The sequence below is a fragment of the Cygnus atratus genome, chromosome 1, assembly GCF_013377495.2.
Source record: "Cygnus atratus isolate AKBS03 ecotype Queensland, Australia chromosome 1, CAtr_DNAZoo_HiC_assembly, whole genome shotgun sequence".
Taxonomy (NCBI): Eukaryota; Metazoa; Chordata; class Aves; order Anseriformes; family Anatidae; genus Cygnus; species Cygnus atratus.
The window spans coordinates 110,347,674-110,375,396 of NC_066362.1; the positions used below are offsets into that span (position 1 = coordinate 110,347,674).

The 27,723-nt window shown below is 43.5% G+C and overlaps 1 protein-coding gene across 11 annotated transcripts in view; it reads right to left on the minus strand.

Annotated features, from left to right (window-relative positions):
* TIAM1 (TIAM Rac1 associated GEF 1) overlaps positions 1-27,723 on the minus strand; it is a 189,949-nt gene that overhangs the window by 26,441 nt on the left and 135,785 nt on the right. For 5 of the 11 annotated variants that reach the window (XM_035545776.2, XM_035545778.2, XM_050715940.1 and 2 more), the window contains 7 exons: positions 26,283-26,369; positions 22,654-22,878; positions 11,933-12,039; positions 3,667-3,846; positions 3,169-3,237; positions 2,712-2,837; positions 498-606 (listed from right to left, as the gene is read on the minus strand). In XM_035545776.2, coding sequence (XP_035401669.1) covers positions 498-606; positions 2,712-2,837; positions 3,169-3,237; positions 3,667-3,846; positions 11,933-12,039; positions 22,654-22,878; positions 26,283-26,369 — 903 coding nt within the window. Of the gene's footprint in view, positions 1-497; positions 607-2,711; positions 2,838-3,168; positions 3,238-3,666; positions 3,847-7,270; positions 7,821-9,328; positions 9,750-11,932; positions 12,040-22,653; positions 22,879-26,282; positions 26,370-27,723 lie in introns of those variants that run through there. The other 6 variants (XM_050715965.1, XM_035545784.2, XM_050715951.1 and 3 more) reach the window with 5 other exon arrangements.

Here is a 27,723-nt window from a genome sequence, read left to right on the forward strand (position 1 = left end):
CTGGAGCTTCAATGGGATTATGACAAGCATGGATTCACTGCACATACCCTAAGAGGAACCAGAGGTCATCACCACTTCTGGTTCTAAAATACAGTGATCAATTAGCGCAGGCCACATTGCCTGTTTATGAAGACTTTTCATCCCCCACATGACTGAAGAGAAACTGGATGTGTTGGGGGAGAATAAATAGGAGAGGAAAAACTGCATTCAAAGTTAACCACCTCTTGTAACGAGGTGCTCGGGTATCATTACATCAGTGGTGGTCTACGAACATCCATGGCATGGAGCACCCTGTGAGCCTGTCAGGCCAGACAGACTTACTTCCCCACCACTGCAAGGACTCCTGCACTCGTGCCCCCACCCCTCCATCACAAATCTCTCCACGTGGTCTCTGGTGCACAGTAGACACATTTCATCATCACCACAGCAGCCCAAGACAGCCCAAACCAACATGCTGCTGCCACATCTCTCTGGTCTGACCAGCACACCGCTCTTACCTTTCACCAGAACTTTGGGGACTTTTGTGTGGCTGGCGCAGAAGGCACTGTACAGCTTGAAACGGTCAGCGTAGTAGAGGAAGGATCCACCCAAGGAAAATAACACTTTCTAGGATTAAAAAAGAAAGGAAAAAAAGCATAGAATGGGTTTTTCCTCTGACCTGTATAATGGGGTAGAAGCATAGGGGAATAGGAGAGAAGCATGGGTAGGATGGAGCATTTCCATTTACCTTTCAGATGACAGACACTGCATTTTTAGAGTATTTTCACACTATCTAGCAGAAAACAGGACCAGCCTTGGTGCCTGAGTCCAGCCTTGATACAGGCTACATCGTTAACATAATTATCTGTGTTCCCAGTCAGGCTGATCTGGAGACACATCAACTAACAGGGAGATAGGTTCACAGCTCCACAACTGTGTTTAAATGCCTGAGCTTAAAACCTTCTGTTTAAATAATGGCCATAGACCATAGGAAGGACTGGATGTATCCGACTTTGCAGCGGATCAGACATTGAGGAACCGCAAGCAAGACTAGCATCCCTCTGCACAAACACAGCAAGGCCCCTGCTGAAAAAGAGTTTGTGTTATGGACCAAACACAATCCTTCCCTCAGACGACTGCCTTTGGCTCCACTACCCTCTCAGGAATAAGACAGAGTGGGATGGAAGGGAATGTGACAACATACAGGCAGCTTGCCTACAGTCGGCTGAAGAAAAAACTACAGAACTGAAACCAAGCCCCAAAGTCCTGTCTTGCATGCTGCTTTCAGATTATGCTCATAGGACAGAAGTGAAAATTAAGTTGATACGCATTTTTGTAAAGAGATAGAAGAAGCAGTACTCAGAACACAGAGTTCTCTCCATAAGGAGGATTCTTCCCAATTTCTCTCTCAAAGGTCCAAGCAGTAATTACAGAGGCTTCTACCACTAAAAAATGTATTTGCATTCCCCATTAAGGGCATGTGTCCTACAAAACAAAAGTGGTGTTCTAGTTAGGACAGCAGCATTCAGGATTGATGCTGATTTTAAATGAACACCTGACAGCAAAAATTGCATGCACACACACAAACTTCTTTCGGTAGTTCTTCCAGGGCTATACGTTAGCTGAAGAGCAATCCCAATGGAATTATTATTATTCATCAAGACATCCTGTCCTCTGCCAAGGTGAGTTGTCAAAGCATGGGTAAAATTCCCCAAAGACTAAGCACTATATTAGCTACTTGCCATAAATTCAGTACATAACTACAGAAGACATAAAACAATTTCTACTTCCACAATTTCATACATACATACATATATATATACATATATGGAAAATAAACGTCATAGAATGGCTTGGGTTGAAAGGGACCTTAAAGATCATCAATTCCAACCCCCCTGCCATTGGTAGAGATGCCACGCACTTGATCAGGCTGCCCAGGACCTCGTCCAACCTGACCTTGAACACCTCCCAGGGATGGAGCATCCACAGCTTCTCTGGGCAACCAGTTCCAGTGTCTCACCACCCTCTGAGTGAAGAATTTCCTCCTCCCCTCTTTTAGTTTAAAACCATTCCCCCTTGTCCTGTCATTATCTGACTGAGCAAAAAGTTGCTCTCCATCTTTTGTATAAGCCCCCTTTAAGTATTTAAAAGCTGAATTGAAAAAAAATAAATACATATATAGGAGAAAAAATACACATATATATTTTTAATGAAGTATATATGCCTTTAGTTTACACTTCTACCTTTCACACACAGGTGCTGATACTCAGAAGTACTTGCTGTATAGTTCTGTTATGCACAAAAAAACTAGACGCAGAACTCAATTTATGTTCTGAACCATAGCCCTAATGGGTTTCTGAACTACTACATTAGGCTTCTCAGAACAGAGATTTTATGTAATATTCCATTTCTAGATTCTCCTTACAGCTCAAGACAAGAAATCTCACAGAAGGGCAAGAATAGCATCTCAAAGCACATGGTGTGACATATTCCTAGTGCTCCATACAGTTAAATGTAACATGAAGTACAATCAATCACAGTGGGATGTTCTTCAAACACTCCCAGTATTAGCTCACAATTAGTCTCAAGTGTATAGATGTAAGTTTTCACAGGCAGACTGACAGTGGACAAGACAAATATAATGAAGCGTGTCAGAGGACAGTTTCTGGGATAATTCATCATTATGTACAACATCAAAATGTAAGTCTACTCTGAACGTAAATAATGATTACCTTAAATTGCTCAACTTTCTCAAGCTTTTCCAGGTCTGGAACCAGCCTTACTCCATCTTCAAGAGTTTTCAGGAATTCTACCTGGAATGCTACCATTTCAGTCAGATTCCCAAAGAGAACATCCAGCTAATAAGAGAAAAAAAGAAAGCAACATGCTCAAAGTATCACTGTTAAGATCACTTTGCAGCTAAATCATGTTTTCTAGAACTTCATTAATTCTCAGTCCAGGTGCATAATGTGTGATGTCAGGGATGAAAAACACTAACTATCCATTATTGTATAATGTGTTAAAATAAAAGCACGGCATAAAGGCGCTGGTCTATCAGCTGTTTTAGGAGAAATTGAATTCTGAATTTCTCTGTAGACCTCACTGGGACTAGCAAGTCAAGTCTAGAGAAGCGGAGTGGTGTGTGCATGTAAGTGATCTAGCAAAAAGGTAAAGGAACAGTTAACATACCTCATCAGGTGTGAGGAACGTTTCTTTTTGTAGAGGCTTCAGATATCTCTCCATCAGACAGTTTAAGTCCTGAAAATTCAGAAAAAGATTCCCATGTTGGTTTCTTGAACTGCTTCTGAATATTTATCGAAGTGGCTAAGACCACAGTTTTACAAGCCTATGGATGTTTCCTCCACACACATAAAACAAGAGTCAAATTTAACAGAATTTACAACAGTGTAAAAGGAAACATCTACATAGTTACCCGCAAAATCATGGATCACATGGAAAGTTGTTCTTCTGCATATCAAACAAAGTTATTTCAAAATGACTGAATGAATTCTGAATGCCTACTTACTTCAGAGATCTGTTTAAGTTATTATTCTAGTGGCAGATTATAGAATTGGAGGTAAACTGACGAGATACATGCACAAAATAGGATTTGAAGCAGAGAAGAGACTAACAAAGTTTTCCAGAAGAAACATTAGCAGACTGAACCGACACATTGAGATCCCTTACTTTGACATAGGTGCGCTCTGTTTCAAGAAGTTCACAGATAACCTTTCGCAGCTTATCCGCATCTGTGAGTTGTCTCATGGTGGCCAGCTGGGGTCCTGTGAATTCCTGAGGATGAGCACTTGAATCAGAAGGGTTCATTTCATGAAGACTGCGACAGAAAGCAGCAACCTGTTCTGTACTCTTTAAAAAGAAGAAAGAGGAAAGGCTAGAGGTAATATCTTAGCCAAGAGCTAGAGGAACAACAGAGTTGAGAAGCCTTTGCAGTTACACAGTTGCAGCTTGGAGGCTTTTTAATAGTCACCAAAGTCCAGAAGCGTAGACACTTCATACATCTGTCTACTTTATCTTTCAGTGACCCAGGATAAGAGAAAAAAAATGCACAATCCAAGTTAACTGAAGTGCTGTTCAGTAACATCCCCAGTTTCAGATAAGCATGAACTTTAATAGGCTTGTCCAGCACTTGCGATTGAAACAAACAAACGGGCCCAAGAATTGAGAACTAAAAATGATTGTGCAAACAAAACCCTCCAGCCCTCTGCCAGTTCCCTAATCTAGTTTGCAGCAGGCCTGTGAATTGTCCTGACAGGCTGTGTCAGTAGAGCCAAGGAGACAATGCAGAGATAGAAACCCTTTCAGCTGTTTTTAGGGAAAGCAGAGCCATCAGGGTAACCAAAGCCTAAGGCTTGAAATGCAAGCTCTTTGGGAAAGTAGCTGTATTTTTGTTCTGATCTGGAAACACACCTTGCAGGGTGAAATTCCTCCCCACAAGTCATTTTCTTTTTTCTTTTTTTTTCCCCAGAGCTGCTACATCTAGCTGGTTTCTTTATATAGAGTCAGATGATTAAACATTAAAGAGAATTATCCTCTCTTCACCTCCTCTTGTTAGATCTCCTACTCGCATCTTTCATTTCACTGAAAAGTTTGGAGCAGGTACAGTCTCCGGTGTCAATGACGACAGCCCCAGCCTTCTAGGGTTGCTACCACTGCAGCGTGCCCTATCTCCTTCCCTCCCCGAGACCTGATGAGGGCATGGGAGGGAAAGGAGCTGCTTTACTTGATCACACCTCTCTAACCTTCTGTGTTTAATCCTGCCACAGTATCTTAATCCAGATTTACAGACTTCCAGCAATGCCTCTACATCCCTCCAGTCCACACTGAAACTTCCTGAACTTACCTCAAATTATCCTGTTCAGAGGATACAGGGGGCAGAGAGGGCAGAAATGGGGACAAGTTGGGAAGAAGAAGAAAAAAAAAAAAAAAAAAGGAGAAGAAACAAGCATACCATCACCTTACAGTTTGGAGACAGAGCCCTGTCCCCTGGGAGATGACTCCCACCAGGCAGTAGCAACAACAGCATCAGGAGCCTGAACCACTCCACATCTTCTGATGACCAGGTGCCAAAAAGGCTCCACATTTGTTAAGCTGCACAGCCTGCTCACACAAGTCTGTTTTCATCTAAGTTCACCTACCAGGCTACACAGCCATCAAGCCTAAAAGGAACATTAACCATTTTTGTGGCAAGTAAGGGATTTCCCTCCATAATACAGTTCCTTTCCCTAAAGGTATCTTATGGCTGTAAATGCTCACAAAAATTTACCACCACAAGGTGTCTTGTTATGCAAAGGATAATTTTCTCCAGGACACAACTGTAAACAATGAACTAATTGTAGCTGTCTACACAGAAATGCCTCCTGGACACAGTTTCCCAAAAGAAAAGTATTCATCTTCAGTATCTTAGATTTAAGCTTGCGTCAAGCAGAAAGGAAAAGTGTGGTTAAAAAAAAAAAGTGAGTTGCACCAGTCCATTTTTAACTAATTCAACTCTGGTAATGGAACGTGTCGTTGGATTTATTAGTCAAAGTAACTCCTTTTATTTCTTATAGAGGTTCCACCTATGCTTGCTGGACACTTAAGTACAAAGCATACCCAAACCTTTAGGTTCGGTTTGCATTAGATTTCAACATGTGTCATCTTGATCTCAACAGCTCCAAATCCAAAATGCACAGTAGGTTAACGCCTGGCTTCAGTGCAACCGAAAAAGCCTGCCTGAGCTACCTGCTCTGCTGGAAAGGGACAAAGAACTGACAGTTAACAGTTGTTAATGTAAGCCTGCAGAGACCCACAATAGGCAGGATTTTCCTCAGAAACATTTAGCTTTGTTAAGAGTACCTCTTGAAAAAATACATGAGGAAGTCTTACCCAGTGGCACTTCATTTTAAGAGCCAAGTGTACAACTAAAAATAGTTACGATGTAAAAAACATGGTATGGAATCAAACTCCAAAAATAAATAAAGTGCTTGAAGCAGTTTGTGCTTGATACCCTGCAGACAGCTCACCACGCTTTTGCAGTAAGCCGCCAGGAAAGATGGGTCACCCAGAAAGAGAGAGTGCACATCCACTTACACCATGAAACATCAGCCGAACACTAACAAGTGGCTGAAAATTGGATAACTGTCATACAGACACTGACTCTGCCCTAGAGAGAATAGTTACACCCATAGGCCAAAAAGGAAGTCCAGAGGACTTTTAAATGCCTTATCTCCACATGTGCACACTCCACAAAATGCTTGCTGGCCTCTCCCACAGCCAGCTCCAGCTCTGGCTTCTGCCTTGCCACTCCCATGCCTCGCATCTTTGTGTATTTCCCAAGCATCATTCATCCCGTGCTCTCCAGATGGATGAAAAATGTAAAGGCTCAAGCATATTTACAAACCTGCTCGCTTGCTTGTTCATTGAACAAACTGTTTCATGCCCAAACATGATCCTTTCTACCTCATATTTACTTAAAAATCAATTGCTAGATGGGAAGCAGGTGTGTATCACACCCAGTGAGGTTCAGAACAGAGCTGCTTGCTTAAAACTCCCAGACAGTATGAACAAAAGCACCTCCGTCCCCATTTTCCCAAGAAAGTGGATAGGACAGGGAAGGCCTGGAACAGAAGCAGATCCCTTTTATCTCCCAGCACCAGCTCTGCTTGCCAGCCACTACCGAACTGGGATTCCTCCCGAATTACAGCCTCACACCTTAGGCACGATTCTGCCAGCAGTCCCATCCAGCAACCTTAAAATGAGCCAGCGTCCTTGCACGACTGGGCTGTAAGGCAAAGTTTACCTTGCCGGTACATTAACCCCTCCTCTGCAGGGGGTTCAGCAGAGGAGCTAAGCTCACACCCTTCCCATGCAGGAGAAGCAGGTCCTTAAAGTCACCAATTAATTGTGTTAACAATGCTCACAGACAACAGTTTTGGCTGCCAGCCCTATAGCTGTGAGAGCGGACTCCGATTTCCTTTTGCATTCCCCTTACAAACATATACAGGTGCCTGGGCACCAGACAGAATACCCTCCTGAACTGCATGCAACACCTCTGCTCCACAACAGGCAGCAGACTCGAAGCTATTGACCTCCCAAACAAAACTCAGGCAAACTGCATCTTTTCATGCACTGGCAGGGCTGCTAATGACATTGCACAATAACAAAAAGCCTCTACAGAGTACGTGCATCACAGCTCAGCCTCGAATCCACAGCCCTAAAATTAAAACAGCATGAAAACTCCTTTAGCTGCTAATTACTTTGCCCAGTCACGTCGCGCGGCAGCTCTGCTCACCAAGTACAGCATGCGGTACAATGAGTCGCCGGATCTCACAGCGCCTTCGTTCTTGACTTTACGGTTAACTCGCCACGGAGCTGACATCGCCGGGAAGGCAGGCAGTATATATTGTGGGAGCCCTCACTCCGCTTTTCCAGACTCGGCTACGAGAACAATCCCAGCTCTCCACATATTCGGCTGGTCTGAAATGCCTTCCCACTCCAGGGAGATCTCCTGCGCCGCTTACTTGAGACGCGGCACAGAAGACAGCCGCGTTTTAACGAGAAAGGGCAGCGACCATATTTATCCAGGCAGAGCCTCTCCTCATGTGTCATTTGCCGTGGGCCTCGTTCACTCACCACATCAGCTGGAATTAAAAGCCGGCCAGGAGCTGCAGCTGAAGATTTAACGCTGCTTTTCATAGAATCACATAGAGGGAAACTTCAGCAGAAAGGCTGAAATGCAGCAAAGGGGAGGCGAAGGCAGCCCTGGAATATAAATGTCTCTTGCCTGTGGCTGAGCATGAGCCGATTGGCTCCGAACTGCGCTGCCTAAGAATATTAAACATCTGAAGGGACAGAGGCAGAGAATTAAAAGAACTTTAAAAAGCCAGTTACGCTATTGGAAAACCGACCCCTCAAATCCCCCATTTTAATTCTTTCACATCTATTGCAGCACACTGAAGGTCTTTGAGGCTTAATTCTGGTCTTCAATAACATTGCACAGAGAAGACGACCTATTTTCTTCAAAAAGAATACCTCTAAATGGTATGAGTGTGTACACTCACACAGACCATTACAGCATGCTCCCCGAAGTAGGAGTGCTGCAGGGGTAATTAGCTTTACTTTCAAGATGCAGATGGCTCAAATTAAAAGCAGGAAGAAATGAGTGTCCTGCAGTATTGTAACTGATCACAGGTGGTATTTGGTTTTTGATTTTTAAAAGCATGCCTATTAAAGGACCATTATAGGAAAAAAATATATATCCACAAGGACTCATCTTGTGATGTAACACAGCATGCATCTCAGCTTTTAGCAACCTGCAGCATTAAGCACTTACACATATGCTCACTTTTCAGCATACCTCCTTTAAACTTCAATTTATTCTAAAACATTTTAAAGGCCAAAACAGGTCACCACAGAGGCAAGTAACTGTTTAAGAAGTTACTCTGCTATGAGAAGTTCCCAATATTCTCATGAACTGGTGACTGATATCATCTAGGTATCATAAAAAGCCTAAAACTTGAATTCACGTGCTAGATGAAAAGAAGACTGAAGAGGTGGCAGAGAGCACACTTTCCTCTCCCCCATTATTCTCTCCCAGCTCTCTTCTATTCAGTCCTGGCTCCCACATGAAATGGAGAGAGAGGAAAAGTGAGGAGCCCATCCCAGACAAGAAGCACTGGGTTTACAATTCAGGCCACCACCGGTTGCAGCGCCTAAAGGAACAAAAAAGTTGCACCCAGAAAGCATACATGCTTGCTAGCGTTTATGAAGATTTCAACCCAAGAGACACCACACATAAGAGTGCTGGTCGATTCAGGAAAGGCATCGTGAAATTAGACAGGAAGAAAGTTCAGAGAAAAACAGCTGTCCTATGCCACTGCACTGCAAATGTCTCAACCCACCTTAGAAATTGGATTCTACAATTTTAAACCACTCTAAAGTAATCTTATTTTTGCTTATTATTATAATGGTTCCTTTGAGGATATCGAAGGAGAAGTAATTTCTGTGTTATCAGGTCTTTAGGATACACAGAAGATATGATTTTCAGAAAAGGGGGGAATCCTCAAAGCTACTGGCATACCCTCCAAATCCATCACTACCATCAACAGCTTGGAGGCTTCTGCAGATTATGAAACAAATGCACCACTACTAAGCAAACACACACCCACAGGCACACATGCTGAGCTGGGGGGAAGGGAAAGAGACAGCTGGAAGGGAGGAGGAGGAGGAGATGAGCCACACTGAAGTACCTCCTGTATTACCCAGCTACGCATCACCAACATGACAAAGTTACAGGTAGAAGGCAGCAGGGATCCAAGTCCAGCTTTTGGTAGGATTTCACATAGCTTACCTTCACAACAAGCCTACCCAGCGTATGCTACAAGAACGCATGAAGGACAGCCGCAGCGCTACGTTCCTCTCCTTTTCCCATCAATTATTAACTCTCATCTAGAATCACTTTGCTGGCTGGCGAGCTAGGAAATTTCCTTGGAGGAGCTGGGAGCTCTCCTCCTCAGCAGCGCGCTGCGGACATCAGCAGACTGCCACGGAATGATGATCTTTGCAGGATTAAGCCCTGTCTCTGAATCATGCTATTGCACAACCCAAACGCTATTTTCTGATCTTCAGCTGCTAATGCTGCATCTGCACTGAAAGATGGGGAACTTGGCATCTAGCTAGGAGGCTCCAGCGTAGCTCTACTGGATTTCCTCTGCTGCCCAGAGGTGAATGGGTAAGAGTGCTCCTGCTCAGCTTTTGCCAAGATGGACAGTAAATAAACGTCTGAAACAATCAGTAAGTCCTCTTCAGCATTTGAGGAAGACTGGAAGTTGTGGTGGAAATGGTGATACGAGGAGCATGCCCCTTCCGGTGACTTGAAGGCAGCGTTTCACTTCCCGTGTACAAAAATAACCCGCGTAAAACAGCGCTGAGGACATCAGCTTAATCTGCTCCATAATCCTACGAGCATGGAAAGGTGCAGCAATGCATGAACTGGAAAACACCTTTGTCGTTGTCCTCATGGTACCGGCCAGGTGGTGATTTTTCATGGAGGAAAATGCATTGCAGACTCCTCACTCCCCACGCAGATTGGCTTTCCCAGGCACACACAAAGCAAAAGGATTAGGAAAACCCTTCCATGCTTTTAGCTCTTTTCAGTTAGGTGTCCTTTTTTTGTTGTTGTTCATTTGTTTTTCTCTATTGTTGCTGTATTTAAAAATTAGTATTCGAAGCAGTAATAGTGCTCTCTACCATTGCCCTCTACTATTTACTGGATTTCTCAACAGGCTTAGCAAAATAATTTGGGGATTTCTATAGCTTTAGTTCAAGAAAAATCAGAAAGAAAGCCCATGTAGTACAGAGTACTTCTACATGGGAAGTAAAATGCCTCACTCCTATCTATATCACATAAACAACAGAAAATACCCTTCTGAGTTTTAAAATAAAACACACACAAACATTTTTATTTACAGAAAGACAGATTTTCTCTCACTGGAAGGTAAGACTCGTTAGAGTTTGGACTTACTCTTCCATTGCATGAATATTAAGTATTAGAGCTGCTAATGCACATTTCTCAGTTTAACTAAATCTGCTGAGCCGCAAGGCTAATCATGTAATCCTTAGGTCTCACTTTAGGCAATTACAGCTCTGAAGATCCAGGAGGCAAGATGCAATATGGAGCCCCCCAGCCTGTCACAGTTCAGAAATAGAAAGCTACAGAAAACACAGCATGAACATTTATTCCCCAAGTAGCTATGTGTTATGCTCGGTGCTCTTCCCCAGCCTCAGTGCTTAACAGGAGAGAGTCTTTTCAGCGCACATGAAAATCCCACACCCTTACAGTTAAAAATAGAGAAGTATCAACAAACACTTCCACTTACTCGAGAAGAAATTCTCTGTACTTACAAGAAAAAGTTCTGCAGTAAAGCCTGGAAGCAAAACATAAGAATAAACCCTTTCTCCACATGCAACCCCTGCATATGTTTCATGCACAGGAATGTTCTCTGTTATCTGACTTCCACTCCCCGGCTATCAGAGACAAAACTACAGGCTAGCATGACATCAGAGGTCAGGAAACAAGAGGCCAGGGTCTCTTCCTTTTCCTACAATGAGTAAGCAGAAGAGTACAGGGACCAATTCAGGACTCACTATAACATATTTTAGCTAAAACAAGGAAACACTAAGAAAAACCACACCTGCACGTGAACAAAAACTGAGTGAGATCTCATACTCATTAGATCAGGATTTCTGTGGAAAATTAGCTGGAAAATCTCACCATCACTTATGCATGAAATACATAAAAACAATCATTGCCTTTAAAATAATCTCACTTGATTCTGCCTCAAAAGCCACTAATCATCACAGATACCATTGGAGATAACTCCCCAACACCAGCCTAGAGCAAACTACTAACTGCTGTGAAACCCACCCCTTAATAGATAGCAATTAACAATCCATTTGCACAACCTCTTAGCTATAATTGGATAGTTTTGCTTCAATTTAAGGTAGATTGGCTATAATTAGTCTGCATTTAAAAACTAGCATATGCACTATGCTATTGATTTAAGGAAATACTGTTTAACTTACATTCCTCCCATGCCTAGAAATCAAGAAAGAGTAAGAAATCATAATAATCCATTTGATTTTCTGGTTCAGCTGACCTGCTCTGGAGAAGAAGATGATAAACCATCCCATTTAGAAAATATGTGGGAATATTGTCACAAGATAGTGAAGATACAAACCATCCTCAGTAGAAGGGTACAAGTCCTGCTCAAGAGATGGTGATGTGCCATAATCAAAGATGTAACGTGTTATATTCAGTATCATCTGTAAACACCTTAAAAGTAAGATTCACATTTTCCCAGGAAAGATGTTCTACTCAGGTGCAGCTGGGAAGTCAGCACATCAGCTGTGAGCTTGGTGTGCTTTCACTCCTTGGCATGTGAAAATTTCTCACCTTGCTCATCTTATCGGCCTCATCAGATGATTCCAAGTCTTGCGCTTCTGCCTCCTCTGCAGCCGTCTCGACGGAGCTGTCTGGGTCACCACAAAGCGAGTGCCCTGCTGAAATTGAGATGTGTGTGAAAAGCCACCCGTAATTTCCAAAATTTCAAAAAGCTGTGGGCAGCAAGTATTGAGTTCCCATGGATGGCCAGGCCCCATCCTGCATGCAAGTACATGCTGAACATATGCCAGAAGCACTCAATGACCTGGTAGGACTGCCTTGTTTTGCAACAGGGACCACGTTTAACTACACGTGTAAAAATAAACAGGTTATGGCCAGACAACACTATTTAGTTGGAAATTACAAAAGCTGATTCAGAGATAAGGCTAAAATGCCATGCTGAAATTCTTGCATTTATTTTTAAGTTCCTTGCTGGCAAGGAATTGCCTGCCTTTATACTCGACTGGTTTTAAATGGAAATTCCAGTAGGTAAATGAGTGGGCAGTGCCAAGGAGAAAGCCTTGGTCAGCCCTTCCTCTGAGCAAGCTGAACGTAATGATTTTAAGTTGAGTGCAGTTTTGGCCTAATACACCTGCTACTGAGTTTCAATGCTGATTTTTTAGGAAACAAAACCTGCTTTAGAAGTTGTTAGATGTCTGTCACATTAACTGAAAACTGAATTTTATTTTCATCAGTACGTGGCAAGAACTGCAAGAACTACACCTGTGCCTTAACACTCTTCTGGAGACTACGGTCTTGACACATATAATAACTGCTTTGCAACTTTTTGTAAGTAAATGATGGATTACCTGCAAGAGGCAAAGGAACGAACAGAACTAATCCCAACCTCAGAGCTCTGTGTGCAAGTAACTTTTTTTTTTTTTTCCAGGATCTCATTCTTTGACTTAAATAACTATAAGAAGCAGTATTACTACCCCTTAACCAGCCTTCCAGCCTCCACAGAAAGCAGACTTCACATACACCCAACTTCTAACTATCACACATTATAATGAACACTGATGAAATGAACTCTGCTAGGAAACTCCTGCATGCCTGGGTTGAGCTTCAAGCCAGCATAGAGACTTTCCAGAAGCTGAGTCCAGATGCTAATTCCTTTCAACTTTCCTCCCTCCTCCCCCCAGTCCCATAAGGAAAAGTTTTTACAGCAGTGTCACTCCTGGGGTGGATTGGGAAGGGTGTTTTCTGGGTAGCCCTCCCTGCCTGCATCCTGCCACACAAAAAAGACAGTGAATGTTCCACCAGGGATTATACTTTTTATGCCATTCTGTTTATTCTTCACATAATGCAGAAAAACATAATCAAAATTCAATGGATACAGCAACACAGAAAATCCCTGCCTTTTTAGAAACCAGGACTGAACAGCCTATATTAGCTTTTTTTTTTTTTTTTTTCTGGAGAGGTTGTTGCCAGCATGTAACATTTAAACATTTTGGTGGAAAACTGACTCTTTTCTGTAACAGAACAGATTTTTTTGCAAACTTGTTTTGTTTTGCTAGCCTTATAAACAGAAGCATCCCAATAGCACACTATCTTGTTGACAGAGCCCACTGGTCCTACAGCTATCCTCTCTAATTCAGTCCTAGGTTGAAACATGAACTTTTTACAAGGAATAACAGTAATTTAGCACATCAGATGCAGCACCATTTCTGTGTTAGTCCCATGCTGACTCTCACGTTCCTTGCTATTTTCAACTAGACATTTCAATTTAGGTAAGTCATGTAAATTTGTCTGTAAGGAGCATTTGGCTAAATAGCAATGCTGGAAGTAAAAAGGCCACAGTGACGATAACACACATCTGTTACACTGATAAATTGCAGTTAAACATGGTGTGATTTGGCCAAAACGGCTAGAAGAGCATGGATGGTCTATTTATTCGGCTAAAATGGCAAGCTGCTGTAAAGATTTAAAAAAGAAACTCATTAACTATGTCTAGTATGTTTGTTTATATTTGTACTGGTCTGAAATATGTTTCATGAAATAGAAACAATACTCTTTAAGAAATATGTTTCCTAATAGAATAAGGAGATTAATTCTGCTGCCTCTTTGCCACAATTGAGAAGCCACTGATCTTCTTTCATAGTTTTTATGTTAACACATAACATTGGCTCAAGAACATGTCCTAGATAGGGTTCTCTACATCTAGTCTGAGGGCAGTGATCCAGGTCCGGGTTCTTTAGTTTTTGCAAGCTTCCAACCACCATTACAAAAAAAAAATTATATATATATATTATATATATACATATAAAAGCATGATTGTACAAGATTTCCACTTTAATGGGTCTGAAAATTCAGAAAAATTGGAATGCAGAAATTCAGATATAAATTCAGAAAATATTCTGCATACTGGAATGGATCTAAATTGGACATCAAATAGAATGAAAACAACATAAAAGGCAGTTCATAATTGAGCTTTCCGAAGACATGACTCTCTTCTGAAAAGATAAGGCTTACCTTTCAAAAAGATGTGCATGTAGGGAATGTTTGGCAAAACAAAATCTATTCAAAGAAGTGTTTTGTCTGTAAGAAGTTAAGTTTTCTGAGCCTTGCCCATACTTTTATGAACTTGGACTGTAATTTTTTTGGTGTCTCTACTAATGTGTAAAAAAATTCTTAAATCCCTTATGCTATCTATCCATTAAAAAACAAGAGTAAAATGTGCTATGTGTCATAATTTCGTTTGGGCAGTCTGTGCTCACTGCAATTAATTTTCCATTACAAGTTGTATGAAATACATCCTACAGCTGTTTCTCATCCCCAAGCCAAGGCAAATAATGTTTGTTAGGGGGGTTGGGGTTTTGCTTTTAAGCTATCACTTTTTCTTTTCCTGTATATTAAAACACCACTTAATCTGTTTCCTGCAGTATAAACACTTCTACCCAGTAGACAGCAATCTTTCACTTATGTCTTAATGAGCAGTCACACAGTGCATGTGTTTAGGGTATTTCTAACGTCTTAAGCTGCCAAAGCCGATGTCAACTTTAGCAGTTTTATCTGCTGGTTGTTAAAACACAGGCAATCAGTTCAATAATGCTGCACGTTCCCGCAACAGCCTTTTAATATCTTCCAGTTACTGTCCCATTTCTGTCAGGTTCATTACATCGTTTTATTTTTGCCCTGCAAATCTTTATTTAGCTCTGCGAGGAGGTCTGAGGAGAATGTGCTCATTTCCTTCCGTAGCACCTGACTGCTGCCCAACAGCTACCATTTGTTAGGGACAATAACTTGTGGGCTTCACTTGACATTAAGGAATTGGAAAGGGAAACCCAAAAAGCAGCAGCAGGAAAAGGGGGTCAAATCCATGTGGCCACAAGCACAGATGGAGGTCACAGGAGCACCCAGGTTGCCTTGGCAGTGTAATATCCGTGACATTATGACTCATGCCCATTAAATAACTTCAACTTATGGCTTGAACTAACAAAATAAAAGGAAGTCTTATATCACCAGAGCAAAGGTGCTGGGGCTTAAATGCCTGGAGAATCACGTAAAGCTTAAGTACCACACCAACAGTTGGCTACAATTTTCCATGGCTGCTGCTTCCCATGTACAGGGTTGCTATCGCCTGAGATTTTAATGAGAATTCCACAATATTTGGTACTGCTCTTAAAACCGGGTTCTTGGTGCCAGATGATTATTTTTTTTAGTGCAATGGAAATATTCCTAGCCAAGCTTTCTCAGCTGTGGTGCAAAGCTCAGAAGCGTTTATCCTACTAACACAAGAAGCAGAATACAAAGCAGAAAACCCTCCATGTTCATGATTTTTGTATCTCGATGCTTTATTTCTGCATATGTAGAACGGGCAATACTGAATTTAGTCCTTCAGTGGAAGCAACAGGGAGGCGTTAGCAAGGCCAGCCATCTGCCAGCATGTTATGTTCTGCGGGCCAGAAGCAACAACAGGCTGAGATGGCTGAAAGCTTTGGCTTGTAACTTCTAGGGTGCCTCTATCTCTCAAGCAGGGTGCTTTACACATCTCAGCTCCCTACACAACACCTTGTATGTCTCCTGGGTAAGGCAGCGGGAAGGCAACGGGGAAGCAGCTAATGCTGGGTGGTCAGCCAGGAGGGCAGCGCTGGCTCTAGCCCAGCCCTGTACTGGGTCCCCCACTGGGACTGTGCCACAAAGGGATCCCACTTCCATGTTCAGGTTGGGGTAAAGCTGGGGTGCAGAGTATCTCAGCATAAACCAGTACCATGCATGCTCAAAGCACAAGGTACCTGCTTTAAACAAAGGGGAACTTTGAAGTCAAAAAGGGAGTCACCTAGTGAGCAAGGGTATGGCTTCATAAGCATTTCTTCCAGCTTGGCCATGCCCTATTTATTCTTCTCTTCTCTTGTCCCCTTGCACCCAAGTTATGCTGACACAGCTGTCTGTGCAGCCAGACAATAAGATGAATGGGAATAACCATTTATTCATTTCTTTCTTTTTGCTGGCTTCCCTAACCTAGTTCATCACAGGGCCACACAGGCCTTTCCTACGGGAGGAGAGCCTTGAGCCCTGATGAGGACTGCTGAAATTAAGCTTGTGATAAACCTGCTGCCTTAACCAGCATCAAGACAGCACTGAATGGGACGTTTCTAGATCGTATTTCTGGAGTTAACCAAACTGAGGGGCCTATGTCCCCTGACGAAGATGTCCTCCAGCAAATCAGGTGGCGGAGGGGATGCGGGAGAGCCAGCAGAACAGGCTGCAGACCCGTGCACAGCCACTGTGGGATCTCAGCCAGTACTGCCACGAAAGGCAAGTCTGTGGGGCAGTGCCTGTGACCCAGAGAGACGGAGGCAGAGACCTGTCACCTCTGCAGTCAGCCAGCAAGTGTCAGGGGCTGGAGAGCTCGGCCCCATGTCCTTCCCTGCCCGCCTGCGACCGCTCCCTGCAAAAGGTGCATTGTTCTCCTCTGTACTCCTTTCACCGATGAAACTCAGCGGTACTGCAGGAAAAAATACAGTGATTCCTTATTTCCTTTCGGCAGGAAATAAGGGGTGACCCCATCCAAGCTGAGATGGCAGGTGAAATACGGATTAGGCAGAACACGACTACCCACTCTGAGTCCCAGCCAAGAGGCTCGGGCATCTGTGCTCCTGCAAGAAGTGCTGTGGAGGTTTCAGTGGCCAAAGTGCTTTCACAGGGCTCATGTCTGACTTTTTAGAAGAATTATGGTTAGCTTTGAAAGGCTGAAACATAAAGAAGGAAACATTATTTTTTACATTGGGGTGTTCTGTCCCACTGGGAAATCCCATAGAGTTGATAACCTCTGCAAAGATTCATAAAGCTGTGTTACAGCTACCCCAGTGATAGTCAACTGAGTGACCAAAGAACGCTACAGGAACAACTGGAAAAATTTGCCTTTTCTGGAAAGCTACAGAAACAAGACCTGTAAGTCTCCTATCTTTCTGCCAGAACTCTATTGCTTCCCTTTCCATTTCAATTAGATAATAAATTGCTCAAACGTAGAAAAATCTATGCTGAATGTTACTCAATTCAATCACTCTTTTTAGGGAAAATGCAGATTCAATGAAACTTTCCCTGCATCAGTCACTTTTCTCCCTCCTCAGTTCAGGAACCTGGTCAAATAAATACTTGCACCATGCTTTGTTGCCTGTTTCGAATAAACAGGAATATTCACAGGCAGAAAAACGAGGCATGTGCTCAGGGACCCTGGGAACCAGGGGCATTGCAATTACAGAACGCAGCCATTCCCTCCACACTTACCGAGTTTCAGTCTCTAGTTCACGAAGCCAGCAGAGGGAGTGGCAACACAGCAAGAATATTAAGATTACAAACCCTGCTGGCAGGCATGCTTACTGCAGCTAACATGGGAAGACTCCGAAACCCAAAGCTGCAATCCAAAAACTAATATGCTAACAGCCACACCACTTATTTCAACAGCAGCTCAGGTAAACTTCAGAAAAGCCAGGAATTAGCCCTCCAAATACAATTCTGGCTGAGGCAACTTCCATTAGCTTTTGCTTTTAAAAAGCTCATCTTGTGACAACAGTTCCGCACATCTCTGCTTAATTATATGCCACAGCCTCAATTGCTGCTGCAGTAAATGCTGCTGGAATTGTTATCAAGTACTGAATGATAACATTATTTTTTGAACATGCTACAAAAGATACAAAATTAGTTGCCGCCTCAGGAAAATAACCCAGAAGAAATTAAGGTTACTGTTAGTCTCAGCTTGTTCTGAAATCCAAATTACTTAGCCTAAGGGTAACTGTGACAGGACCAGGATGGAATGAGAAACAACAGCAATTCTTAGAGTGCAATGCAAGTTTGTTTCATGTTTATGCCATATTCTTCACAGCACGTGTTAACTTTAGCCTCTAGTTCTCCTTCTTTTTGAACAACAAAATAATAGACTCCTTAAAAACATCGAGCTGCTTCACATCTAGAAGATTAATATACTCATTCAAAACAGGGAGATGCTTTCTTTTTTTATCAGCTACATTCAGCACAATGATTTATTTGGCTGTTGATTATCCCTGCAGAGTTATCCCTCACACTAGAGGTCTCCAAAATACTGAACTATACAAGGCCTAACCCTCAGAAACTCTACCCCAGAGTGAAAAAGGTAGTTAATAGTGGGGAGACCACAAACAAATACGGGTAATACTCCCCCCCCTCCCTTTCCCAGATCTCGAAGCCCCTCTAATAGCAAAATATCTCCTTTATGCTTAACTGATCTTAGGGAGATGTGACCCTGTGTTTCCAGCTTTCAACCTCTCATTCCCTGGACTGAGTGGAGCAGACTGTGGAGACGAAGCACTCCTCACGGGAAGGGGACAGAGCTCTCACTGAGCCCTTCAGGCAGTAAGGAAAACAGGTTGCGGGGCTCCAGACAGAATCAGAGCTATTCCTCCTCAACTGGATTTATGCAGGCTGCGTTAGGAGAGAAGATTGAAAGCCAGGAAAAATATTAATAGATGAAAGGAAGAAAACTCGTGGCTCTGCAAGCCTGACACGGAGCAAATTCCTAGGGGAAAGTATACATCATATCCAAGATGGTATTTTTTACATCAATTAGAGACCTAAAATCCAAGGTCATCTCAAGAACAGCCTGTTAAGAAATAACACAAAGAAGTAACAGCTGCCACAGAGCTGATTTTCAGGCTGTAGCCCAAACCTCTCCGTATACAAGGTAGTTGTAGAAAATGAAGCAGCTGTAAGTCACACCGTATTTAACAACCACACTGGCAGGCACTTCATGGAGGTCAGCTCCCCGAAACACGGTGCAGGCTTTGCTCATGGAAGACCTCCCACGGAGTAACAAGGCATGACCAAAGCTTCCTTAAAAACAACTAAAAAAAATGTGACAGTATTTTCTGTTGAAAAGATGCAATATGGTATGCCTCACACAAAAGCTCTGCCCTTTGCTGACTTCACGGGATATGAAGAATTGCAATAGTGAAGGAGATGACAGGACATCAGCGAGATCGGTCAACCAGACCATGAGTTTCTGGAAAATGGATGGGTCTATAGGTGATTTATACCTGCTGGCATTCTGGCCCAGTAATGCTTCACTCCCCTGCTGAAACAGAGGCTGTAGCAGCTCAGAACTGAAGAAAAAATCTGCGTGCTATAAATAAGACATAGAATAGAAACAACTGAGCTGATTTGCCTAGCCAGCCGAACTGCCAGTAATCAACAAGGATACAAATGGGTCAGTGGGTATTTCACACTTGACTGCTCTCTACAAGGAGCTGCAGAGCGGAGACCAAAAACCTTTGATGCGGTTATGGCCCCCCAAATCAAAGCATGTGCCCCTTTTTAAAATTTCACATGGATCCAGTTTGGGGTAAAAGAAAAACTGAAAAAGCACAGAGCCAGAAGAACAAAGGCTTCAGTACAACATTGTGTTCTATTAAAATCTAAGTAGAGAGAAATTGATGGAGAAGATCAAAACACCTGCCTCCAAATCGCAAAGCTGGATACAGATTGTTGCTTTCACTCCCACCTCGGGGTAAGTGATTCCAAATTAGAGCACTGGCGTTGTTTAGCTTTAAACACTGTCTTAATGTCGTTCTTCAGAGGCATATTTCATATGGCAATTACAGGCACTTTCAGAAGCTGCCATAAACACCTGCACATTTGCTGATGAGCTATTTCGCTGCTTCGTTTGGTTAAGCAAGCATTCCTACCCCTTTGAGGAGTGATGAAGGCAATTGCCACCTTATTTGCTGCACTTTGAAAGAAAGTAAATGTCAGGACAGCTCTAGCTTCTTTCCGCCTGTCACGTGAATGAAAAACCAAAGGAACTGGCTGCAGCACACCACAAGTAGTGGACGGCTGTGCCAAGAGAAACCTGAGCAGAGAAGGAAGCCCTGAAGTTGAGCCCCAATCCTGGGAGCTACTGAAGATGCAGGTACGCTGGTGCAGCAGGCAGTTCACAGGCTCTCTGCAGGACATGGAAAAACAAGCAGACCTTCCACACCACTGAGTTAAATACAGAAACCTGGCTTGGGAAAAGATTCCAGAAGATCACAGATCATGCTTGAACTGAGTGCAGCACGAAGGAAGCAGTACCTACAAAGCGGGAGAGGCAGGTGGGCTCATTTTGCTGAGGTGTGTTCATCAGCCACGTCCTGTCTTCACTTCACATGGTACCCACACAGCGCTGTTACTGGACAATATGAAAAGGTTCTGCAGGTTCTGCAGATGCAGTTGGCAAAGCATGCACTGACTCTCAGCAAAGAAAAGGACCCCTCCGTGACCTAAATATTCAAAATAATGATGTAGAGCACTGACAGAGGCAGGGAAGCTGCTTATTGAGACCAGCCCTAGAGGCCCTGTGTTACAAAGTGTGACTGCTCTGGCTTTGAAATCACCACGTTGCATAAATATGGAAGTCTCAGATCCCAATTTTTTGCACCTAGGGCAGACACTCCAAGGGGAAAGAGTACTCTGCAGGGGTTTTACGGGAAAAGCGCAGGCAAAGACAGAAGGATGGGGTCCATGATGAACTGGTGTTACATAGGAAATGGGGACATCTTGTGGCCAGCTATCAATGTTTACAACATGAGCTTAATAGTAGATTTTTCAGCACAGAAGCCTAACTTGGAAAAGTTCAATGAAAATTAAAAAGGAAGAATGTCCTTCATAAATGTTTAATTTTAACTGCTTTGGGGAGTTTATTTCACATCTTACATGAGGCTGCTTTTATCAGTATCGTCAGAGGTATTTGCAAAAAGCTGATTTTAAGCCTTCTTGTTTGTGCTACTCCACGTGCTATGGATCTATCACACTCCCAAAAGTCAGACTTGGGGTCCATTTTTCTCCTTCCCCTCTATGTGTTCCTGTTACCAGAACAAGGACGTTTTTGCTAGATCACTTTCCGTAAATACTTTCAGCAAAACAGAGCAGGATCGAGAAATGTTGAGAGGCAGGCTGTACCCACCTGACCCTTCGCAGGCAGAGATGAGTCAGCTTGGTCCTGAGTCCAAGCAAACAATCTTTCGCTGTGGCTTGTTTGTCCCTGCTCAGTATCATGCTCACGTACTCACACAGCTGCTGGGTTAGCTCAAGTGTGCACCCACATCCACCAAAGGAGTCCCTACACTGGGTGACCACAACAACCAGACAGACATGTCCTGGGAAAAGGTGGGCTTGAACCCTGGTGAAGTGCATCAACAGCCCCTCCTGCTCCAGTTTTTATTCCAAATGCCCAAGCCAAAACCATTTCACAGATGTCAGAACAATTATATCGACATTTATGAAACCTTTACTCTGGGGAAAATAGCAAGTATTTTGACATATTCAGAAAACATTTACTTTTTGACTGGAAGAAAAAATTTACCTCAACTCTGAAGAGTTTTGTTTATCTAGAAACTGCTTCTTTTGGGCCATTCTATTCACTTTTCCTGAATTTTAAGTTATTCCAAAAATAAAAATAAAAATAAAGGAAACAGGAATGTACAATATCCTCTTCTCTTTTCAAACAGGAAAGTATGAGGAGACATGGTGCAGGAGCTTTCCTGCTATCCCAGTGCACTTCCCACCACTGCTGTCTTAGAGACATAATGGCTAGAGGCTAAAGTGGTGCTCCTGCTCTCCCACAGCCATTTCTCTTACCCCAGCACTGGTGCTTATCCTCATCTGGATTGGGAAGCTAAACTAGTAGCAAACAATTCACCTCTTCTAGAGTTTAATTTTCTGCAGTTCAGTTCTCTGAACAACCCAGCGTGGAGGGCAGGAATGGCTTTTTCCACCTCAGTGTGCTGTGGGGCCAGTTAGGTACGTTTGGCTGTAATGTCAGCCTCTAGCTTGAGGGGTTTTGAACTGTCCCTGTGAGTTATTTATGTGTCTCATCAAACACATGGGGCTCCTGGCTGATCCCAGAGAGGGTGAATGCTCATCCCTTCTTTCTTCCCTGCCGAACATATATCCTGTGGGCAAATCAGGAGTTAAAGGTACCTCTTTGTGCAGCCCAGAAGTAAGTGAGCAATCAGGTCTGTGACTTGCTGGAGGCACAGCTAGAGAATGTGACACACATTCGGTGATGACATATTTCACAGCCTAACCATGTACACATTAATCCTTCTTTGCTACTGTAGCTATACCTTACAGCTTCCAGAGGTCTCATTTATCATCCACGCAGTGCATTCAGACTGTAATCCTTCTTACTTTCATCACAGAAGTTACAGATCAATGGGACTACACCAGCATACTCTAAGTGTGAATTCTCCTCCTCATAATTTCTACATTGAACCCAATACCTTGGTTGCTTCCGGCAAATGCCAGCGTGCTGTCACTCAAGTCAGATGGGTTTTCCAAGCGACGTGGTGGTGGCTGCGTTAATTTCTGCCCTTCCTCTATTTCAGGATAGGTACGTACAGTAAGACACAGTGAAGGCTGAACAAGGACATCTTTCAGCAAAGCTGAGTCCAGATCTTCAGCAGCTTTTTTGTTAATCTCCACAATTTCGTCGCCAGCTTTCAGGCCTGCAATGCAGAAAGGAACAGGTAAGACTTGCACAGCAATGTTTCTGTTACCCACAGACATCAAGGAGCTCAGCTGGGTATTTATAAGGTGCCAGACAGTGTTATGTCTAGACATAAAGTAAACATTTATGACTGCAAATTATATTGAAATTTGATGGACTTCTGCGAGATCTGCTGTCAGGCTGGTACTCCAGTAACCATAAGAGTGAGGTGCCCAGGAAGTCCCTCACGAGGAACCAGCAAGCACATACCCTGTCCTTCTTCACATCACTCTGCAAGGGGACAGCTGCTGTGTAGCAAGCCATCGTACAAAACGTATTCCTCATAAATAAATGTATGCTTAAGGACAGAGCCAGACTTCTCAGGCTCTGCACACAGGACAGGGGAAAGACGGAGCCACATGAAGCATTGTGAGCTGGGTCTGCACCTCCGCTTTGGGAAGCAGAGGCTCCCAATGAGCAGCGCAGCTAATCCCCCAGGATCACTATGTCAGCTGTGTTGCTGGACTGGGTTGATTCTTGCTTTTAATTTCCCATATGCATGCTTTTATCTGAAGTGGTCACCTACTGATACACTTAGGAGGAGGGAGAACATTTCCCACTTAACCGGTGTAGGACTTCAGACAACCTCCTCTCTGGCCCTGTCCGAATTACATCCCAGCACATAGATCTTCAAAAGGCAAATTTTAGCACTTGGTAAGTTAGTCATGGTCTTTTCCAATCCAATTTCAGGAGCTATTTATAGCCCCAGTGCCCAAGGGAAAAGGGGATCCGCAGAGGAAGCAGCTGACTCCCGCTCGCCTCCGGGCGATGCAGCAATGCGACAGACAACGAGCAGCCCTCCAGGGTCCGCAGGAGACCTGACCTTCCCCTCGGCCTGCTCTCCAAATAACAACGGCGAGCTGGACCAGGCTTTAAACCCGAATAAATTCCAGTGTCACTCAGCCTACAGGTCAGTCGCTGGGGCTGCACTCATTGCTGAGGGTATGCTGGCAGGCCCCTACAGGCATCTCCCTGAGAGAGAGGATGGAAAATCATGCTGTGCAACAGCCACCAGAGGGACCGCTGTGGCATCCTGGTCACCATCCTGGCATTTACATGGTGGAAAGCTGGAATTTACAGGGCCAGAAGAGCTGCTCCTTGCAGGCAACCTACCCTAGGTGACCTGCTCTTGTAGGTGACTTGCTGTGCAGTGCTCTGGCTGGGAGACCAGGGCAAAGGATGACTCTTGGCACCCTTAAGCCATGATGAGAGGCCCGACTCGATGAGCCTGAGCTGCAAGAGGAGCTCAGCTGCATTCTCCAGGACAGATCACCTATCCTCATTTGAGAAAGAAACACGAAGGCTAAACAGCTCCAGTCCTCTTTAGGAAAATTGAGATCTCTTTTAAATGCATGTAACTGTGCCCAGAAACTGTAGTGTGGAGTGCAGATTCAGAAAGAATAAAATGAAATAAATAGAATAGCTATGAAGTAAATGGACCATAAAATCATATTCGAAATGAGGACAAAACAAAGCAAGTCAAGCATTTCGCATGATTTCATTTATTCTACTTAGTGATGCCATGTCATAATAGCAGCACATTAATATGCTTGTAACCATAAACATCTTATCTGGGGCTTCGTTTGCTCTTTGTAATCCCTCTTCTTAATCATTTGGGATGAAACATCATATATACCTCAGTACAATCAGGCATCAGTACAAATCCAGCAATGGCCTAGCTAACGCAAACCAACAGAAAAAGATAACATCATAAATCATAAAAATAATTAGGAGAAAATAAAATTTCAGAGTTTTTCATTAAAAAAAAAAAGGTTGAAAAGGAAATACTGTAACTCTTCTAGTTAATTTACTGCAGGAAATGCAGTCAAATGCAAACATAAATGTAAATAATGCGAGGAAGAGAGAGAGTTTTCCTCTCTGCTAACTATGCGTATCTTGTCATAATATCCTGCCAAATACTGTTATTACAGAAGTGGCTTTTTGTATCAGTTATGAAGAGTAATGTATTACTGAAAGTGTGTTTTAGCATGTCAGCCCCACAGGAGGCAGTGTGTGTTCACGCATTCATTTAGATTTTCATTCAAACATCTCCTGAAAGCAAAATAAGACCTGCTGAACCCTGCATCTTCACCCTAATACTCCCTTTGTTCCCCACAGGAAGCACAGAGAACTTAATTTCTCTGGTGCAGGCTGGCAGATAGCTCAACCCAAGTCTTGTTCAGGGCTTTTGGCAGAATCCCTATCCTGTTCACCCCCGTGTGGGGCTGAGGTGGGGTGAGGAGGGACAGGACAGAGAAAAATGATCTTTGCAAACTATTGAAACGCGGCAGCCTCCAGAGCCCCCCAGGTGTTTTTCTTCAGGTAGGGTCAGAAGCTACAGCTGAGAGAAACTCCAGGCTCCCTGTGGCCAAAACTACTCCCCCCAGCCCTTCCCAGCTTCTGTCTGTGCAGCCCTGTCCCTCCCCTGTGCCACTTGTGCCACTGGCTTCGCTGCAGTGCAAGCCAACTCCATTTGCTAGCGGGTCAGAAAAAGTCATGGCAGTTCTCCAGTATGACAGTAGCTGAATTGGTTCAGCCAGAGGCAGCACCAGGCAGAGGGCTGGAGCTGTCTGGGGGACAACAGGCCCCATCGCTTTCAACAACAGCAAGCTCTTGAGTAAGCTCTGCACTACCACCTACCAACTCCCAAAGAAAACTCTGAAGGTGCTTTTGAGGACTCTGCATACACTAATGGGCAATGATGAGGTGAGCGTCTTCCTGCTCTTCTTGTTCCCCATATTACTCTTTAAAATTTGGTTATATTTCAGCTGCCCAGCTCCCCGCCCAGCCCCTCCTGTGGCTGCAGGAGCAGCAGTGCTGGCACACGAGGGAGGGCGATGAGTGGGAAAAGCAGTATGGGCATGGTATTGCCAGGGTTGACTTTAGTTAGGGTAAGGCATGGCAGAACCGTACCCCTCTCTGCACTACGACTCGCCTGGCAGCTGAGTTTTCTCTGCTGGTTTCTGGCGCAAGTGCTGTGATGCTTTCTGAAAATGCTGGGAGCAAAACTAGAGGCAGTAATCCCAGCCACAGAGGGTAACCTGAGAGCTTCTACCATACCCGTTTATCTTGCAGTGACTGACTTGAGAGGGCCCTGGCTTTTCTTTCTGGCTGCAAGGGAGGTGCTGACTCTCCTACACACAAAGCAACTCAAAATTAAAAGAGTGTGACTATAGAGCACAGTTGATTCCAAGAGCAGAACAACCATATGTTCATTACCTCAGGTTCTTGCCGAAAAAGCATGATCTTTTCTGGACTGGGATCCTGTTTTGGTGCATTTATAAAACTTCCACCCCAATAAGCTCACGGTGTACACCAGGATTAAACAAACAATACCAAATGCAATTTGAAAATGTCTTTTACCTTTCTTGAAAGCTAGGCCTGTCTCTTTGACACCATTCACATACAGCCGACGAATCCCTTCTTCTTCCACGGAGGACAGAGAGAAACCTAGGGAGATACCCAGTGACATGGTTAGAAAGCACCAACCAATTACAGCTTAGCTAACTAACAGCCTAACACTAACAAACAGCCTTAACTAACTAACAGGCTTAACTAACAGCCTAACAACTGCATGCACTACAGTTAAGGCTGTGCCGTGCCTGTAGCGAGCACTGTTCCTGACAAAGTGGTCAGTAATTCCTCCCTTCTCCCTTTCCTTAAACCTTTACAAATAGAAAGCTAAAAGCGAAAGTGGCTGTAAGAAAAAACCGAATTGAATTTCTGAGTTTGCACATAATATTTACAGTTTTATTTGAGTATACCACAGCTGCAAAATGTTGGAACACACTTCGAATTCTCTTGCCACAATAGGTCACTACGAGAAGTTTGCTGTTTGCAGACAAAGGCTGTACAGAGCTGTGGTTTGTGACCCAAACCAACAAAAGCCAGGAAACTGAGAGCTATGGCTGACATGCCATCCTTAACTCATACGATGCATACCGGTGCCTGCTACAGCAAAATGTCAGCTTCGACTTTTTGAATTTCCTGGGATGGACGAGTTTGTAAAAATGCTGCCTTCCCCTCTGCCTCTTTCTTTTCTCAGTGGCTCCTGGCACGACCTGTTACTTGCCAAGTCTCAGCTCAGCCCACGTTTTATAGTGGCGTTAGAGAGCCCCAGAACAACCTTACAATGCAAGTACTGACACAGCCTTAATTTTAACAGTGCAAATGGTGCTGTTACATTTGGTTTAGGTGATTTTCTTGCCATTTGTGTTTGACATTGTGCAAGATAACAATGTGTAAAGTAAATACAATGTGTTTAGTTAAATAGGCTTTGCTTATTTACTGTTGAGAGTTATCTAAAGAAGAACATTTGCCTTTCTGAAACTTCATTACTCCCTAAATGGGTGTAAGAAACCATTTGCTCTGTCTTTTTCCAACTAGAAAAACATTTACAAACCTCTGGGGGGGGAAGATACTTGTTTGACATGGAATCAGCCACCAGCCAAGAGGAAGCAGATGTGCTGGGAGCCTATTCTGACTTTAGGACTCCCTTCAAGTCGATGGTTATGGATGAGAAGTTATTTTTTCCATATATCATTAAAAAAAAAAAAAAAAGGAGGGGGAAGAATGTGGCAGCCTAGAAGCTAGGAGCATATGGCCCTTCATGGCTTACTGAGCTACTTGGAACCCATATGCAAGCTCCTCAGCCTGAATAAAAGGAAATTTGTGAAGCTCACTCAACACACCAGATTTGGCAGAGGGAGAAACTCTTGATTAAACAAAAGAGCAGATGTAAAACAAATAGTAGCTATTGATTGTCATCGCCATGAAGCCTACCTGGAAAACCTTCACCACAGGC